Here is a 19,647-nt window from a genome sequence, read left to right as displayed (position 1 = left end):
GTTAGTAGCACCAGTGCTACAAGTGACAAGTTAGTCTGGAGCCCTGCTGTGCTGGCATTATTAGAAGCTAGCCTAGCTGGCAGTTGCCTGCAGAGTTGAGTTGAGACCACCAGACTGCTAACGGGTAAGTAAGTCATACAATACTTACTTATCGTTAAAAAAAATTTTTTGATTGAATAGGCTGCTTCCCAGTAAATGTTTTGTTCTTTAGAATCAATGTATTCTTTCAAATTAAATCTGTATACTTGTCTTTTTAAGGAAAAGGACAACTAGCCTATTTGAAGAACAATGAATCACCTAACACATGTATATACAGATACATAACACATTAAAACAGGACTGTTGTGAAACTCATAATGTTAACTGTACTGGTATTAATCTATGCACATCAGATAATTAGTATCATTAACTGTAAAATAAGAAACCAAAGTATATCAGTATGTGATCCCTTGACTCTCATATTGACATATTTTTCAACTAGCCTACATACTACAACAGCATAAAAGAATTTCTGAAACTCAGTTATGGCTTTTGATTTTGGTGTTCCCCCCCAAGATTTTCAGTGGCCCCATCTGGCCACACCTATGAAAAATAGCCGTGGGTGCCACTGCTGATCAGAGCTGTACAACTCTGCCATGAGGGAGTACAAAGACGTTATTAGGACAAGGGGAGGACATCTCCTCATTTGATAATGTTAAAAGTAAAGTAGGCTTTGCTGTTGGAAAAACAGAAAGCTGAGAGTGTAAGCGAGAGAGAAAGAGAGAGCAACGGTGGTTGCGCAAGCTAGAGAGTGAATGAAGAGAGTGAGTGGCAGTAGCTGGTGAATAAAAGAAATAAAACGTTATTTTCTGATTGTTTCATGGCAGTTACAAATAAAAAACGCCCACACCCCCTCACACCTCTGCACAACCCTGCGGGAAGGTGCCGTCATACCTCATTTGGTGTGAATGGGGCCTTACTTTCCACACACAGTTCAAAACCAGTATGTCTCATATGTTCACCACTAAGAGACCAAGCACAAATCTTTTTAGCAGACATACTCACTGAAATCTGAACTAAGTGCACAGAAAATAAACAATCTAAGAGCCCAACATGATCGATCCACTTTATTTTAGGATAACCATTTTATCAAAAGCTGTCTATTATGTATTTTATTTTTAAATGCAGCCCTTATTATACTTGAAATGAGAAAATAACATTCATTTACTCAGTTCTTATTATTTATAACATCTGTGTATAATAGTTTCTTTCATGTTGTTGGTTTATATACTCTTTCACACCTCACATCAACAGTATTAATTTTTCTATGCATTGAAGCAGCAATACCAGAGTCCAAGCAATTAGCCCATTCTGAACAGGCATGTTTTGAACAGGCACTGCACTAGTTATGTGTACAATTGGCGGAGTGCACCTTTAAGCTGCAACTTTCAAAGGGTCTTGCTCAGAAGTTTTAATTCAGGAAGTTTTCACCATCTCATCCAATTTAAGTAAAAGTTGAGTTTTCATGTCTCGCTCTTTCAAAGTCCTTGTCACCCCCTCACCCCTCCTGCCCTGCCTCCTCTCTCCCTGGCTCTCCAACTGGATGGGATTACGTAAGCCATTGGTTTGAACCCTTGGCAGCGGCCTGGGATTTTTATTAACTGGCTGTATATTATTTTTATACCTCCTGGTGCTGCCAGCCCTGCCATCCCAGTGCCCGGTGCCAAGGTGAACATGGCCGGCCTGCACGAGGCTCTAGATGGACTGAGGGGCAAAGTAACAGGATGCCAACACATTAACACGTTAGACACGCACAAAGACACAAAATGGCTCCCTCTTTCACTCACGCATGTAAACTTGCTGTGGCATGTGCACCTATCGTCATCCTCATCATCTTTTTCCCAAGCTAGTGCAGTGACTTTCACAGTTTAGCTGTGTGAGAGCCATTCACATGCTGCAATTAACAACCTGCTTCACCTGCTGTGAAGAAGAAGACAAAAAAGAAAATGGGTTATTTGACAGAATTTTCTCTCTGGCTCATTTTAAATGAGACAGATTGTCAACTAGACTACAGACAGAAAAATATGCCTTTATTTATCTTGGTTGACTGAAGCTTTCCTTTTTAAAGCTGTAGATAATTAATTTAAGTCAGGACAGACAAAGTGTGTGTGTGTGTGTGTGCGCACGTGTGTGTGTGCATGCGTGTGTGTGTTTGTTGGGTTGTTGGGCAGGTGTTTCAGTTTATTCCAGGAAAGCTGATGGAGGACACAGTGTGCACAGTGTGTATTTATAGCCAGTGAATCTCTAGCAGCGTGGAGCCTGAGTTTGGTGTGAAAATACACTCAGATGCCTGGATACACAACAGCGACACCACTGGAGAGCTCTCAGCCAATCAGGACAGACACGCATGCACAAGTTATAATTATAATCTGCATGATGGATATGTGGAGTGTCTGGCCACACTGCAGAGTACAGAGCATCCTCCTCAACATGCTGTATGCACAGCAAACACATTTAAATGTATATATAGTCAACTCAAAGAGATGGAGGGGAAACACAAGCAATACTCCAATGTCTGTGCAGTTTTACATTTGTTCAAGTTGTGAAAACCTGAAGAAGTTACTTTTTACATCAAGATCATCTGAATATTTGTATTGGACCTCCTTTAATGTAGTTAAATATTTACTGTAAAATACACATTATGGCTAATTTTAGCCTAGTGCGGTTAGTTAGCATGGATAAGATTACTTTTAATTCATTTCTCAGAAAAGTTAATTATTTTTTTATTAGTGCAATTAATTATTGCACTTCCATACAGTTAGGGGACTCATAAGACAGACTTCTGAAAAAAAGTCAAAATCAAACTCTACTCCCTGAGATTTTAACACTTCAGTTACAAATTTCTCCAAGCCCAAGGTTGGTGGCATCATCAAGTTTTTTTCCTTAGATTTGACAAAACTTCTCCAGAGCCACAAAAGACATACAAGCTTTTGTAAAAACCTTTTTTTTTTTACAGCTTTCAACCATATCGTACAGTCCTCATCAGCAGATGGAGTTTGCTTAGCTGTAATGGAATGAATCTGTTGACAGTGTTATTAGATTGGGCAGTTTTCCATGTATTATGATTGAGACTGACAGACCACTGAGTTCATTAAGCTCAAAAGCCAAAGTCAAATGTAATTTCAGTCCATTAAAACAACACTGGAACCTCTTTCATATTCATATTATTAGCTCTGTGAATAAAAGCCTTGTAAAAGCTTACATCTGTTTGTATTGGATAAGTGATGTTACGTTTTTACTTTACGTGTAATGTAAAAAGGAAACCGGGGACCAGAGGTGCGCCTGACGCTTCATTTTCCATCTTGCATTACATTCAGTCACATAACAAGGAGGCTCTGAGGGGCCATATTCCATATGTTATAAAGGTGAAATAGTTGTAGACAGTATATGACCCATTCTACATGCGCCCTCATTTCTTCCTCTACTCACTCAATATGAAAGCAGAAGGTATATACAAAAATGTAAACAATATGAAACAGCTGTCACCATGCAGAAATCTTGCTCACCCAGCTGTTATGTTTTCTTTGCAGTGACAAACATCACAAAACAATGAGTATGTGTAATAAAATAGATGACATACTGGCTACTACACTCTGGTTTGGTCTTAACACACCATGTAAAGGTGAGGTGCAGGGAAAATGTTTATGTTTATGACCAAAATAATCAAGGTTGGTCTTATGGCGTTTCAGGACCCTGGACGACATTTTGCTGTGTGGGAACTCTTTCATATTGGAAGTACTGTCCATTTATGCTTTTCTATGGATCAACAGGTGGAAACATGGTCTGAAAATCAATATGCGAGGTCAGATATGTGAACAACCTGGGAAAACTAAACCTAAACTATCAGCATGCTTCAGTACCATTACAGTTAAGTAAGAAAATCTGTTTTTTGCACTTAAACTAGTTCTTGGACATGTGCACAAGTGCTCTCCTTGACACAGTACCTTGAATCTGAGTGGCTGTTTTGTGGTGGATGCTGCCCCCTTGTGTATGACAAACAAATGATAGAAATCTAGTAACCTCCTCCTAACCTTTAAAAGTATGATACAGTTTGAGAAAATTCACCCAACTGACACTTTTTATAAATTTATTAGTTGTCTTTTTCTTTATGTAGGCAATGCACATAGAACAGAGACACGGGTGTTTGTGTGTCCAACCACAGTGTCTGCAGAGCTGGTCTGATGGTCAGGTTACTGTGTGCTGAGTGGATCATTAACCTGAGTGATTACTGAAGACCAGAACCAACCAGTTCAGATTAAACTAAGGTACAAACATGTACACACACAAACACACACAGAGACACAAGTGACACAAGTGACACAAGCACAGGAAACAGGAAACGCTCCAGGTGAAGCTCCAGATTCAGGATGAGTGGCAGCAAAAGGTGAAGAAGAGCAGCTCAGTCAGAGAGATGCTGAAATCCTGATGTTCAGGAAGGAGAAGAAGGATCTCTCCGAGCGGCTGACGGTGACCTCCAACCAGCTGAGCAGCAAAGAGACTGAACTTCTCCAGAGCCAGAAAACTTGGCAGAATCATTCCTCCAACTCTCTCACCCCCACCTGCTCTCCTTTCTTTCTTTCCTCCCTCTGCCCCACCCTCTCTCCTCTCCCACCTCTATCTTTCCTAACCTCCTTCCTTTCTTCAGGGTGGCACACTGGCTCAGTGATCAGAGCTGCAGCCTCACAGAAACACCTCCACTCCACCTGCCCGGCTGATTGTTTCTGTGTGGAGTTTTCATGTTCTCCTCGTGCCTGTGTAGGTTTTCTTCTGGCAATCTGGTTTCCTCCTACAACACAAATACATGCAGGTTAGGCTGATTGGAAACTCTAAATTGCCCCTGGATCAAACACAAATACCTGATTAAAATTCAAATAAAAAAAATAAAAAAGTGTCTGCCTCTCTTATCAAATATTGTGTTCCTACGTTATGATTTAAACAAGATTAAATCTCCATTCAGACAGAATAAACATCACAGGAGGAAGTGAGGAATGAAATATTCTCTGTGCTTCTCTTTAATTGAGTTAATAGTTCCTGACGGCATTTCAACTGTGGGGAAATGACAGGATTTGATCTGTAATAGACATGGACATTCAATAGGACAAAGCCAAAAGTCATGAATATACCGTAATGTAGTTGCTACACACAGATAGTAAAGGAACAGATACCTTTCCCCTTAAAATCTTTTGGTTTTGCTGTTAAATAGTTGCATATGAAGGTAATTCAAAGTTGAATTAAGTGATTATAAAAATAAATAAATAAAAATGTTCCAGTACACGTAGCAACCTTAACGTGCAAGTACTGTACACACAGAGCACATTCATTAAAAATTGAAACAAAGAATTTCCCGTTAAAAATGACACAATCCTTCAAACAGACCATTTTGTTTGTGGATGGTGGCTGTGATGCATCTTCAACATCAATGTGCCACTGTATATATACATAGAGCAGAAGTGAAAATACAGCCAGTGTGAATAACACCTGTGATTCATCTGCATCCAGACAGGATGGGACCAGTCTGAGGGCTGCTGAACAATCTCAATGTGCACACACTAACATGTTTTAAGAGCTGGATGTACATAGTCTTGCCTCCACTTCACTCTGTGCTCACAGTTCTCTGTGTGACCACAAGAGGGTTGAGGATTGGGAAAAGCTACAGTGCTTGGTAAGAGAAGGTTCAATGGCTGAAAGCAGCAACAGGCGCTCTGAATGGGAAGTTCAAGAAAATATCAAAAGCCAGAAATCACTCTTTTGGGATAGGAAAAATTCAAACTATATCTCTAGATTGACACCCTTAAAATTAAAACCCACATTCTAAAACCAAATGGACCTTAGAGGTAAAAGAGTGCGTGTTTCTCCGGATCTCTTGCTTGCTTACCTGGATTTCACTCTGCTCCCAGTCTAATAATCCTGCATGCACTACCATCTAGAGGTGACTACATGCTCTGTCCACACACTGTGTAGCAGCCACACCTGATCAGCCCTACATGTTATCATGGATGTGGTCAAAGGTTCAACATACATTTCACCCCATACAGGTAATTGCTGTACTGACGCAAGATATAGTGTCAAGTTAAATTTTAAGCTTTATCACTTCCTGGATGGAGAGGATACCTGAGCATTAACTAACAGTTGAATGAGTTTGGGCAAACAGAGTTCAAACTGATATTTCATTATATAAACGTTACCTTGTGCAGCATTAACCAAGTCAGCAGTTTTTAACCTGGACTAAGCTGAAGTGACACCTATGATACACATAACTGTTGAAAAGCATTGCAGTTATATTTCAATAAACAGGTCGAAACTACTACCGAAATAGTTATCAAAAGGTTGGTAAACCAGGATAATATGTCATCTAAATGTCAGTTTTCAACCAAATTTTGTAGTTTTAATCTCAATGTCTAGATGTCTTTTTATCTGCATATCATTAAAACTGAGCTTAGAGGGAACTTGTAAAGATAGTTTGCTCTCACAACTGATTTGGATCATATTTAGCTTTTAATACGAGCAAAAGTGTTTATGCATGTTAGGGTTAGACAATTAATAAAATAGACACATTGTACAGAGCAGGGTACTTAAAATGTGTCTACTGGTCACATTGGGATGTAAATAACAGAATTACAAACCACTTTATTATTTTATGTGCCTTAGGCCCTGACACCAGTGGGCTAGCTAATGTAGTAATGTGAAACTCCAAAGCCCGCAAAATTATGTAAAAATTTAAACCTGTAATTACATGCCTCATTAAGCACAATTGTGAATTACATCTAGAGCAAAAACAGCATCTCTAAAACTATTTCTATCAATAAATACTCACCTTTAGGTAATTCTTTTTGAGGGGATGCCAGGGATGTTTAAAGAGAACCGGATACAGCGTTGGAGGCGGGGCCCCGTTCATTCCTATGAAAGTTGCTCAGTGGCGCATGAAGCCAAACATGCCACATCCTGAAAACATAATGCACATGCTCTATGGGCCTAATGCACCCATGGAGCATGTTCACTAGAGACTTCGGTCGGCTTAGACTGCTAACTTCAGGTTTAGCCCTCTGGCTAACTTGAAGTAGGATAAAATTATTCAATCATGCAGCTCTTCTAGACTTTCAAAATGACCGAATGGATCAAATTCTGATAGTGAAACGAGTCATTTCACGGGGGTTGTGACACTTGATGATGTTAGTCCCCATAGTAGCCATTTCATTGCATTGAGACCATAATTTGAAACTTGACCTCACTGTATAAAATGACTCATGAAACTTCACAACCACAAACTAGCTGGCTTTCCTAGGTATATTGACAATAAGGGGGTTTCTGAGTAATTTCCAGAACAGAAGTGCTCACCATCCAATCATTGAAAAATGCAGTTCTTACAGAAATCTCCAAACGTCAAAAGGTTTCAATCAATTCTCGAGTGGTCAAAAATGGTCAAATTTTGCACCAAGTGCAAGTGGTATCATCCCAAAAATTGCTGTAACAATTAATGAGACATAATTGAGCATGATAATGGTCATTATATACTTCCATCATGATGTTCTAAGCTCTTATACTCTCTAAACTTTCAAAATTTGAATAGGCGCCTAATCAAAACACAATGTTTGTTATAGATTTATGACTAGAAAAGCTTGCTGAGCTGCATCTCAAATAAATCTTCAGGTTACCAGCTTTCAGATGATGTATACCACTTCTATGTGGCATATACTATTGACCTGCTATGTGCCCCTAAACATCCCCTGCATGTGTAATAAAATAGATGACATACTGGATACTACACTCTTGAAATTGATGTGTACACATACAATGTGATGTATAGCCTTTTAATTTAACTTAAGAACATACTGTATTCTCTGGTTTGGTCTAAACACACCATGTAAAGGTGAGGTGCAGGGAAAATGTTAATGTTTATGACCAAAATAATCAGAGTTGGTATAATGGTCTTTCAGGGACCTGGATGCCATTTTGCTGTGTGGGAACTCTTTCACATTGGAAGTACTGTCCATTTATGCTTTTCTATGGATCAACAGGTGGAAACATGGTTTGAAACAGTATGTAGTACCTTGAATCTGAGTGGCTGTTTTGTGGTGGATGCTGCCCCCTTGTGTATGACAAACAAATGATAGAAATCTAGTAACCTTCTCCTCCTAACCTTTAAAAGTATGATACAGTTTGAGAAAATTCACCCAACTGACACTTTTTATAAATTTATTAGTTGTCTTTTTCTTTATGTAGGCAATGCACATAGAACAGAGACACGGGTGTTTGTGTTTCCAACCACAGCGTCTGCAGAGCTGGTCTGATGGTCAGGTTACTGTGTGCAGAGTGGATCATTAACCTCAGTGATTACTGAAGACCAGAACCAACCAGTTCAGATTAAACTAAGGTACAAACATGAACACACACAAACACACACAGAGACACAAGTGACACAAACACAGGAAACAGCAGTTAAAGTTAAAGTAGTCCAGCCAAGGAAACTGAGTGGATCACTTGGGTCTTGCATGTTTGGAATAATTACATGATGTTTTATACTTGGTCACAACCACACAAAGTCATCTAAAATCAGTCAATAATTCTGTTTTATGACACAGATAAATATCAGAGGTTGGTGTACTCCAATCACTTCAGAGCAAAGTTCTCAATGCAGGCTTGTATAAAGACTGTGTGAACATCTATGCGTGTAATCTGAAAAGATGCATTTTAATGTAGCAGCTGTGTCTAATAGTCAGTGTTCTGTTTTCTCACACTGAAAATAAAAATAAATAAATAAATCAAATAAATTATTGATGTTAGGCTAGGATTAAGGATACAGTAAAAAACAAAAATGTATGATCAATAAAATCAACTCTAAAACTGATTTGCAGATGATAAAATGTTCTTTTCTGTTACACTGAATTTCTGCAAGTCATAGTTTCATTGTTTTGTTGGCCTTTTTCAACACACAGACTTTGACTTTGCTGTTCTCTGACCTCTCTGACCTTTCTTAACAGGAGTAACGAAATCAACCTTATCAGCTCCAAAGTCACTGAGTGTGTCTTTATTATTTCTCTTTATCTTAATCAGTGAAAGACAAATGGCAAATATGAGCCTGTGTCTCTCACTGGTTGCAGTTATGGATCATATTTTCTGCTCTGATCGGTTTGAGTGTGTTTACATGGTCATAATGTAAGAGAAGCAGATTTCTCTGAGCACATGAGTGATTGATTAGTCACTTGCTGTGTCATGCTGCAACTTTTGTTGTGCAATGATTGTCATGGATGGGGAGGTTTTGACACAATTTAAACTTTAAAAATTAACCTGTTTAGAGTTTATGGCAAGTGTACAGATTAACATAAATGAAAAATAAAGTTTTAAATAAGTAAATGATAAATCATTGTGCTTACCTACAATAAGAACCAAATTCTAGAGTTATTCCTAGGACACTTACAAAAGGGTAATAGAAAATTAGCAGGAACTATAATGGACCTACAGAATATTGTGTGTGTTGCATTTTTTGCACTTACACTTTTGGTTTCTTGTATGGATTTTTGTACTTGAAAAAACACTGCAGGTTGGTGCTGAGTAGTATTGTGTACTGCTTATTGTTGTATAGTTTTATCTCTGCCTGTGTGGTATGACACAATATACACTGTATTTTTATGTGTATATTCAATTTTGCAACCACACTACAAACCAGTTGCTGGTAGAATAAAGTGTATCAATCAATCAGTCACAGGTTTTCTGTAAGTCATAAATTCAGTCTTTCTTCTCTCCATTTATTGATTTAATTTGTTTTTGGAAAGTTGGCAAGTGCTTTAAGCTGCATTTGGACTTTAAGAAGTTCATTAATTGATTGACTAATTGGTTAGTTTATTAGTTCAAACATTCAAACGTCTTAGAAATGACTAAGGATCCATTAGGATCCATAATAATAAGCCTTGAGTTTATATGATTTTGTTGCACAACTAGAATTCATAAGTTATTTCTTAACAAAATTTCTTTTTCTTTATGGAAATGTAGTGATTTATCAAAGTTGACATTTCTCAGTTTCCATGTGACTGGGCTCATTCAAAGACACAAGCGGGCCTCCCCGCGCCCCCTCCCCCTTTGCAGCCTCATGGCCCGTCCTGACCAATCACTCTGCTTTATTTGTGTGTTATGTAATAGGGCCGCCTGCATGTGTGGCTGAGGGGAGGAAATTAAAAGCAACGGTCTCCGTCCGATCGCTCTTTTCAGGCAAGTAGGGGAGTGCTGGATCTGCAGAGGGGGTAAGAACACATGCTCATGTTTTTCTTCTGTTTCAGTATTCTGTGCATGATGCATAATGCTTACCGATGTGAGTGCAGTCTGAGAATTGCACTCAAACACTCCAAAGATTGTTATGTGTTTGCAGCCACAGTTAAGATTTATTACAATTCCACAGTATGGCTGCATGACTACATAAAGCGTGGTGGAATAATATGCGTTGTTATTATCGTTCTTCTTCTTCTTCTTCCTCTTCTCCTTCTTCTTCTTCTTATTATTATTAAACTTGAACTTTATGTGAATGTTGCCCCTCAGTGGGCTGTCAAACGCCTTCAACTTCTCTCTGCATTTGATTGGTCAACATCGGAGGCAGGAGCAGAGCTAGGCGATGTGATTGGTTAGAGCAAGTTGGCATGAGAGCAGGTCCCGCCCCTCTCTGTCCAGGGTCAATAACCTGTCAGAAACAGAGTCATGATTACTGAGCATCTTTAGGCTGTGATTCATCTAGAATATAGAATATAGATTAGAGTTTTTATACAGAATATATCTATATGAATTTATACAAACATTAAAGAAAATAATAGCAATCACAACAAGAAAATGCTGCAGGCAATATATACTCCTGAATATGTCTAAAAACAATCTATTCACAATATTGGACATATAAATACACTCTTGTATGTGCTTTTCACAGAGCATCCACACCATCTAAAATACATTAAAACCTTTTCTGAAAATAGATTTGGAATGCTTGTCATCTACATGTACAGATATATTCTGCCTGCGTAACATGTGCACACATGACTCATGATAGAGTCATACATGGTGAAAACATGCTCTTTGGACCCAGTTATACAATAAAAACCTTGACATGTTTGCATAAAGACAGAGTGTATTGTTACCTCCTCTAAAAACAAGTGAATGCCACAGAGGTTTATTATGAAATGCCTGCACACACACAGACCTGACAGAAGCACAGCCGCGTTCTGACTTGTCTGAACTTTGCTGAACATATTCTGATGTCAGTCTGTTAATAAAATGAAGTCAATGGTTTCTCAGAACTTTACGTGCACTTTAGCCAAAGAAGGCTGGAGCAAATGGATATTTTTCAGTTATTTTACAGTGGCAAAGTATTAAAAAACTGATGCACAATATGCAAACCAAAGCAAAAGAATTCCTTCTTCTATAAATAAAATGTATTTTTTCCCCTCATATGTACATAATCTCAAAACAATTCAATACGTCACTGATTATTTCCTGTGTTGCTTCCCCTCCAGAACACTGTGAGGTGTGAGGATGAAGATTGCAGTGATTGGTCAGAGTCTGTTCGGCCAAGAGGTCTACAAGGAGCTGAGAAAGGAAGGCCACACCATTGTTGGAGTCTTCACCATCCCTGACAAGGATGGCAAGGCAGACCCACTAGGTGAGAACATCACAGACTGCGACTTCAGAGTGTGTTATCATCAGCTTTTAGCACAGCTGTCAAAACAGTTAGTTAAAAATAATGAAAATACTGTCTCTCCAAAATAGACTCATGATGGTGCCAACTGAAATTTGGACTCTTCACACCACCAGTTTTATTACTTTACTACTTTAAAGTCAGTATAAATCAATATATCTGTCTAATCTAGGTTGCATTATCAGGAGCTTTTGTGTCCAAGACCAACAATAAAATGTTTGTATTTTGATTTACAGCACAGTAGAAGGATGAGCAGGAACTACAGATTAATTCAAACAGGAGAGACTCAATTTCCCATGAAGTAAATGATATTTATTGAACAAGCATGACAGATGAAGGTGGAAAGGTCTTTGGCGATTAGATATGAAAGGGGGAGATGAATGCGAGCGTAGAATAAGATAACCCCCCGATGGAGTCTAGACACTGGTGGTGGTGATGGATAGGCGTAGATCCTGGCGGTGTAGGTAGCGGCTTCTTGTGAACTCGGGCCTGGTGCTGATGTAACAGAGTGGAGAAGGCGAGATGGTGATCTGGGATGAAGAAGAGAGGAGTGAGCTTCCAGGACACGGCCATGGAAGTGGATGGGGAGGAGGAGGGTCGCGGTGATTGCTCTGGAATGACAGTTGACAGCGACTGAGAGGGAAACAGATTATAAAGTTTGACAGCTGAGCTGTGATTGGCGGTTAGAGATTGTAGTGGAATCTGATTTGATAACTAGGAGTGACGCCCCTAAACAGCTGATGTGAGAGTGGGAGGAGCAGGGGAGAGAGAGAGCGAGGAGTGGGAAATGAATGAATGGTTAAAGATAGTCTTCCTGCCTGAATTTATGCTAAGCTCCATTTGTTGTCACTGTAACTGTAAGCTACAAACCCAAACTTTTTCCTTGAAGGTAGAAAGAAAAACTCATCCAGACTGTTGGTAGCAGTCCTAAAAACATCCCAGTCTGTGCAGTCCAAGTATGCTCAAAGATCCTCCATAGCTTCACCGGTCCACATCTTAGATGTCCTCACAACAGGTTTAGAGAGTTTTAATTTCTGCCTGTATGCAGGAATCGGGTGGACCTGGCATGGTCAGAGTGACCCAGCGGAGTGTAGGGGACGGCATGATAGGTACTGTTAATGGTAGTGTAACAGTGGTCTTAAGTGTTCTACTCTCTGGTCGACAACAAAGGAGTCCAGTAGGTATGGGTGGACCAATACTGTGGGATTGATACTTTGATACTCTCAAGCTACTTTTACATTTGGTATTGATTCCTTTAAAAAATATCAATGATAAAATTATAAAAATAAAAAATGTGGGTGGCTGCATCACTACCAAATGTTTTCAGTACTTTTGTATAACGTTTGTGCCAATAAACAGCCCTGACATATTTAGCTGGCCTGTGTCACGACTGTGGAAACCTTTGTTAAATGACAAGCGAGCGCACAGCCGTGCACAGTGGCACACTTCACATCAAACTTGTGAGAGAATGACAGGGACAAGAGGGAAACTTAGTGTGGTGTGGTGCTACTTTTCACTTATAGATAAAAATCCAGCAAGATGCACTATTTGTGACAAGAAAGTGCCACACAGCAGCAACATGAGTAAGTAATTTAAGAAATGATCAGTATTGGCATTGGTATCGTTAAAATTCTCACAAAACAGTATTGCTCTCAAATAGAATTAAGAAAGTTTGGTATTGCCCGTCTTTAGAGTCCAGATTTGTTTGCTTCACACACAGTATCTGGCTGCCCGGCATGGCTGTGCCTCCTGCATGTGGGCTTGCAGGGATATGTAAACACTGACCAAAATAAATGAAGTGGACTCACGGGGGGAGTAGAAGGGCTTGCAGTTAATCACAACAGTTTCCAGAACAGGAGAAGAGTGCTGCAGGATCACTGTCATGTCTTTGCACCATGAAAAAACAGATACCTCCACCTTTCGCCTTTCTGGAAGGCTCTGTGTGGCGGTCCTCTCTGATTAGCTGAAAGCCTGTCAGCTGCAGCTCAGTGTAGATCCACATAGCCAAGTTTCTGTGAGGCACAAAATAAAAGCTGAAGAAAAGTCTCTGTTTTTCCTCACCAGTAGTTGGAGTTCAAAAAGTATTTCTGTATTATTGTGACTAAACCCCTTTTTATATGACAGAGTTTGAGAGTTGCATGATTCTTTTTTCCCTCAGCCGCGGAGGCAGAGAAGGATGGCGTGGCCGTCTTCAAGTTCCCCCGCTGGCGTGTGAAGGGCCAGGCCATTCCGGAGGTGGTGGCCCAGTATAAAGCCACAGGTGCTGAGCTCAACGTCCTGCCCTTCTGTTCCCAGTTCATCCCCATGGAGGTCATCGACCACCCCAAACATGGCTCCATCATCTACCACCCCTCCCTGCTGCCTCGCCACAGGGGAGCCTCCGCTATCAACTGGTGAGCCATGTTCATGTTCTCAAGGTGGGGGGGGGGGGGTAGCATGCTGACAAGTCCAATGTTTTATCCACTGTCTCTGACTTCACAGGACCTTGATCCATGGTGACAAAAAGGGCGGGTTCACAGTGTTCTGGGCTGATGACGGACTGGACACTGGACCAATCCTGCTGCAGAGGGAGTGTGATGTTGAACCCAATGACACTGTCAACACAATCTACAAGAGATTTCTCTTCCCAGAGGGAGTCAAAGGCACTGTAAGTGTTGTGAGGGGGTGAGGCAGAAACAGGCTGTTTGTTATGTACACAGAAACACTTGTGTGAGTTTAAAGCTGCATTCGCTTGTTTTGGCTTGTTTAGTTTGACACATTATTGACATTGGTGCTGGGCAGGTAAAACTAGTTCAGTGACAGTGGTGAAAGTGATACAAAACGAGGTGTGGGCTGTAAAACCAAAACAGTGAGCTTAAAGATGTTAAAACGCTCCGTAGAGGTGAGGATTGCAGAGTCTATGACTGACATCTTTCACATTACACATAGTCATTTGATCCATTGTGTAAAGTCTCAGTAAATACTGAATTGGACCCATAAGCATGACTCACAGATGCGACAGGTAAGATAAAAGATTGAGCTTTTAATATTAGTCAGTCAGGCAAGGGAACAGACTGGCAGGATAAAAATGGCAGGACTGCTAATAGCTGAGACACAAAAGACAATCTTGCAGAGAATGAATTAGAGTGGACCACTATAAATACTGCTGGGCTAATTTGGGAAGTGGGGGAAAGGTCAGGTGAGGGGGAATGGTGGGAACAGGGGTAACTGCAGGACAGGTGGGTGTGGCAGGCTCTGAAATGACAGGGAGCAGAAACAAGCAGGCATGAATGTTGAACTAGGAATGAACAGATGTTGTGACATATTGTTCATATAAAAATGTGGATAAATGCAGCTTTAAAAGATCATACTACTGCTCTGCTCTGCAAGCTCCTTAAATACAAATCAAAATCAAATGAAGTTGTGTAATTCATCACAGTAAATAGGTAAGTATTCTTTTTTTAGTTATATTCTTTACATTACTAAGTGTCAAGAATCTGCTAGATTTTCACACCATATGGATACAAATGTAAGCCAGTAGCTGCCTGGAACACAAAGAGAGAAAAACACCAAGAGCAAAGTGTGTAGTTGTGATGTGAATCAGATGTGATCTGTAGAAAATGGACTAAGACATTCAAAAGCACCAGTGTGGTTCTTTGAGTAGCAAGATGAAGAAAAACTTTACAGCCATTTACCACTTTGGTTTGATGATGAAGTGAAAGTGCTACATATAAGGAGCTCTCTCTCTTTTCATCAACAACAATATAGGTAATATGGGTAAAAGCCATTACCAGTTCCCTTCTAAAATACTTACCAGTCACAAAACAAACAAGTAAATAAATCAGTGTGTCGTGTTTTGGATCCTGCTGCTTGTCTACCTTTAGTTACCCACAATCAGTTTATGTCCCCAGTTTCCCAACAGAAGAAACACTGTGTTCTGATGGCAAAGTCCATAAAGAGAGCACAGATGTTTTGCTTCAGTGACTTGAATTGCTTTGTTCTGGTTCCAGGTGGAGGCAGTGAGACTGATTGCAGAAGGGAAGGCCCCGAGGATCACGCAGCCACAGGAGGGAGCCACGTATGAGTGCATCCAGAAGAAAGACAATGTTAAGGTAAAACACAAGGACATCCAGACAAGGACTGATCAGATCACTGATCAGCTCCCTCTGGAACTAATCAGTGATCTGATCGGAATGAGTTTGCATAGACCTTCATTCATCACTGTACCACAATGGTGTGGAGGGTTTCTGAGCAGACAGGGAATTGATTTTAAGGGAACTACAAAGACAGAACTGATAAAAACTAACAATCATTTGTTTAAAATGATATGTTGTGCCAATTAGAAGGAAGAAGACAAGGAGGAATTAAAAAGTAAGATATTACTGCTCCTTTGTACACAGAGGTGTTTAACAGGGGAATATCAGTTTTTAAATGATTCAAGACTAAAATGAGGAATAAAAAGAAAACAGCTCCAAACATGAGAAGGGTTATGGAGTGAAAAGTCAAACATAAGGTCATGTAAAACCATGTAATTAAGATATACAACTAAATAAAAGGCAAGACAAATGTGAAACACAATAAAAAAAGTCAAAACACACTAAAACTGAAGTATTTTTAAGGAGCATACAGTAGAGAGCTGATAGGAAATGGGAGGATGACACTATACTAAAGTCTGACCTGGTTACACAGTCAGTGTATCAGACCGCTGGGCCACCAGGACTCCTCACAAGATGATGTGATTTGAAATATATCACTGAATATTTAGGCAGGATGTTCCAGAGCAGAAGGATCCTGACAGTAAAAGCCTGCTGACTTCAAATGATGAACTGGGATTTAAAAACCTGACACAGTATAAGGAGTCACATGTGCTTATGAAACTTTCTTTGTCTTTCCCTGATTAAAAAAATCTAAACTGACTAAATGAATGTATGGCCTACTTATGAGAAGAAGTTATGTCAGTTAGTTATGGTTATGTTGAACATTTCTCTTGTAGCGATTGTTTTCCAACGCTAACAACAGCTTTCTGTAAAATGTTTAACAGAGCATGATTTTGTATGAATGGTCACTGAAACATGAGGAACAAAGTCTGTGTGGATTCAGATTTCTGTATGTCACATCTGAAGAGGGAATGATAACGTTTCCTCTGTCTGTTGGCAGATTGACTGGAACCAGTCTGCTGAGGCTCTCCATAACTGGATCAGAGGAAACGACAAAGTGCCCGGTGCCTGGTCAGAGGTTGATGGACAGGTAACATGATACATCATTAATCTAGCATTCAGTTCCTGCACAGTTAAGTAAATGAAAAACATGAATAATAAGTTTTTCATAATTATGAATACTCTAGATGAATGATCTTGTGTGATGTCATCAAGTCACACACTTTTATAGCTGCTCAGATAATAATAAAGACTGACTTTGTAGACTCAGTGAATGAGTTTCTGCACCCAAAGTTTAACGTAAACTGAATAATAATCTGAGTTGTGACTGATTCATATTCCTGGGCAAGTGTCTTCTGTCAGGACAACACTCCTGTTAAATGACTCCTTAATGTAAACCCATGCAATGCCTCAAAAATTAATCTCATCAACACTTATAAGCAGTGACAGTTTTTGCAACTGTAGATTTTGTATCAGCATCACAGATACAATATTTGTGTTCATAGATTCTAGTTATTGGTCTTTCTCTGTTTTGCCAACTTAAAGATTCCCTCCAGACATGTTTGAAGATATACAAAAATACAAAAATAATAACATTTACTCTTTAATCCAGTTAAAAACCAAGTTAATTATCCACAAAGGTGGTGTGTCATGTAACTTTAGCCTGGATGATTTTGGCAGTTAGGACATTGGTGCCCAGTTTTAGTTAAACAGTGACACTGGACTGTAGTGAAGAAAACAGTTTGGCAGCATAGAAGTCGTCAGTCTGTTAAATCAAACGCCCTCTTGTGGCAGATTCTAGGTGGGAACTCAAATGTCCTGCATACAAAATCAAAGCAACGGTATATTCATGTACTGAATAAGTTGAAATGTCCTTAGTTATAGGTGTTGATGAGAAGAACTTCTTAAAACTGCACACAATGCCTGTAGTTGTGAGTGATTGTTCAGCATAGCAGATAAGAAAAAGAGAGTAAAGTGAGGATTTTGGCTTCTCTTAAAGTTCTGTTGTTCAAGGATTTAAGAGGTTGTACCAGTTCTTTAGTTTACCCACAACCTGAAATGAATAGTAATGCACACACTAGTAAGTGCTTTAAGTAGGTTTTGACCTTGTGTTCATCAACAGTCTCTGTGCTGATATTGTGTTTATAGTGTGGTACATTTGATGGCTACATTGTTTCACTTTATTAATATTATAAAATACACTTTTATGCCCTCGAATGAAGAACTCTGCCTGAAACATCTGTGCGTTCATTATATATTTAATTTTTTATTCAAGGCACAAATATTTCCAAAGACAGTAACAACTGTTGAGTTCTAGGCTACTTGATTTTATCTTCACCAAAGCTGTGCTGTTTTGTGTCTTATTTCCTGTAGAAAGTGACTTTCTATGGCTCCACTCTGATGGGTAACAGCACCGCAGCTAACGGTCAGCCCTTGGAGATCCCCGGAGCCAGTCGGCCAGGCATTGTCACCAAGGCAGGTCTGGTGCTGTTTGGCAACGACGGCAAAGCGGTAAGTCAACTTAATGAGGACCCTTGTGTCAAATATCTACCAAAATCTACCAGTTTTGGCTCTTAATTCTTGGAAAAATCTTAGAGTATTGTTTGGGAGTGATATTTGGCAAAGGTTATCTGTAAAAGTACTAACAATCCTAATTCACCCAAGCTGCCCTGATTAAAAATTTAAAGTGTATTCTTGCATTTATTGTGAGTTTTGTGACTCCATGTTTTGCTTTCATTGATAGGAGTGTATCTACTGCTGAGAGTGAAAAAAAGTCTGTCAGATTGTTGGGCTTTTGTATCGTATTTCAAATCGTGCAGCTCCCGTTTATCTTGAATGAATTAGTAATCATGAGAATTTTACATCTCAGGTTCACTTTTGTAATGCTGACTGCACCTCTACAGATTAGTGAGTGACCATAAATGCCACAATTTTCCAAAACACTGAAGAACTTTTTTACTTTGCTTTGTGTCTGTCTGAAATGGAAAAATTATACTGCATTTATGGGTATATTGTTATGTAACATGATATCCCAAGTGGTTTTCTTTAGATACCCTCTGTTAAAACATCAGACATTCACAGTCTAGTCCCCACAGTGGATAGAGTGGAACACTTGGTCAGTTTGTGTTTGCAGATATTTTCCTTCTGCTGTTGAATTACTAATGTAGAATTTATGTAATTATATAATGCACTGAACAGTGTTAGATGCTCTTGAAATTAAGCTCCAAGTGAGGCATCGACATTACTGAGAGACATCTTCCTCAACTGACAGACAACCCAAATCGAATGATTGAGTACAAAACTTTAATCAATAATCTTATCATTGTGTAATTAATATCATAAGGCTGTGGCAGTTTAATCGTTCCAGTAGTCAGTGATGTTGCTATTTTACTAATTACTAACACAACAACCATTCTCCTAACATTGTAGGATTGAAGGGTGAAAACACATATTTGTCTTTCTTTTCTGTGTTAATTGTGACATATTCCTTTATGTGAGATGTTGGAATTTCATTTACAGTCTTTTGGGGGGAAATATTATATTTCTGGTATGTGACTGAAGCATATTAATGTATTTATTCAAACTTTAATACCAACACAGTGGCACACTGTTGCACTCTAAAACTTGCAAAAGGTAAACATTTCTGTACAAACACCTGGGGTTCTTATCAGCTGAGCGCCCCATTCCTATCAAGTGAGAAGTCATAGATGAAGCCTGTGTTCCCAAATGACTTATTATTATTCTGCTGTCTGACAGTACAGCTGTCAAATCTTTCTTGAGCACAACAAGTCACTAATTAAA

General features: G+C 39.3%; 1 protein-coding gene across 1 annotated transcript in view; it reads left to right on the top strand.

Moving 5' to 3' along the window:
* Positions 1 to 10,167: 10,167 nt before the first annotated feature.
* Positions 10,168 to 19,647, top strand: part of aldh1l1 (aldehyde dehydrogenase 1 family, member L1) — a 30,562-nt gene continuing 21,082 nt past the window's right edge. The window contains exons 1-7 of the mRNA XM_044349107.1: positions 10,168 to 10,274; positions 11,529 to 11,674; positions 13,869 to 14,103; positions 14,192 to 14,357; positions 15,700 to 15,801; positions 16,847 to 16,936; positions 18,220 to 18,357. Coding sequence (XP_044205042.1) covers positions 11,548 to 11,674; positions 13,869 to 14,103; positions 14,192 to 14,357; positions 15,700 to 15,801; positions 16,847 to 16,936; positions 18,220 to 18,357 — 858 coding nt within the window. The 5' untranslated portion in view covers positions 10,168 to 10,274; positions 11,529 to 11,547. The remainder of the gene's footprint in view (positions 10,275 to 11,528; positions 11,675 to 13,868; positions 14,104 to 14,191; positions 14,358 to 15,699; positions 15,802 to 16,846; positions 16,937 to 18,219; positions 18,358 to 19,647) is intronic.

This window comes from Thunnus albacares, chromosome 4, assembly GCF_914725855.1.
Source record: "Thunnus albacares chromosome 4, fThuAlb1.1, whole genome shotgun sequence".
Classification (NCBI taxonomy): Eukaryota; Metazoa; Chordata; class Actinopteri; order Scombriformes; family Scombridae; genus Thunnus; species Thunnus albacares.
Note: the sequence above shows the minus strand (reverse complement) of the source record. Positions and strands in the feature narration are given on the sequence as shown.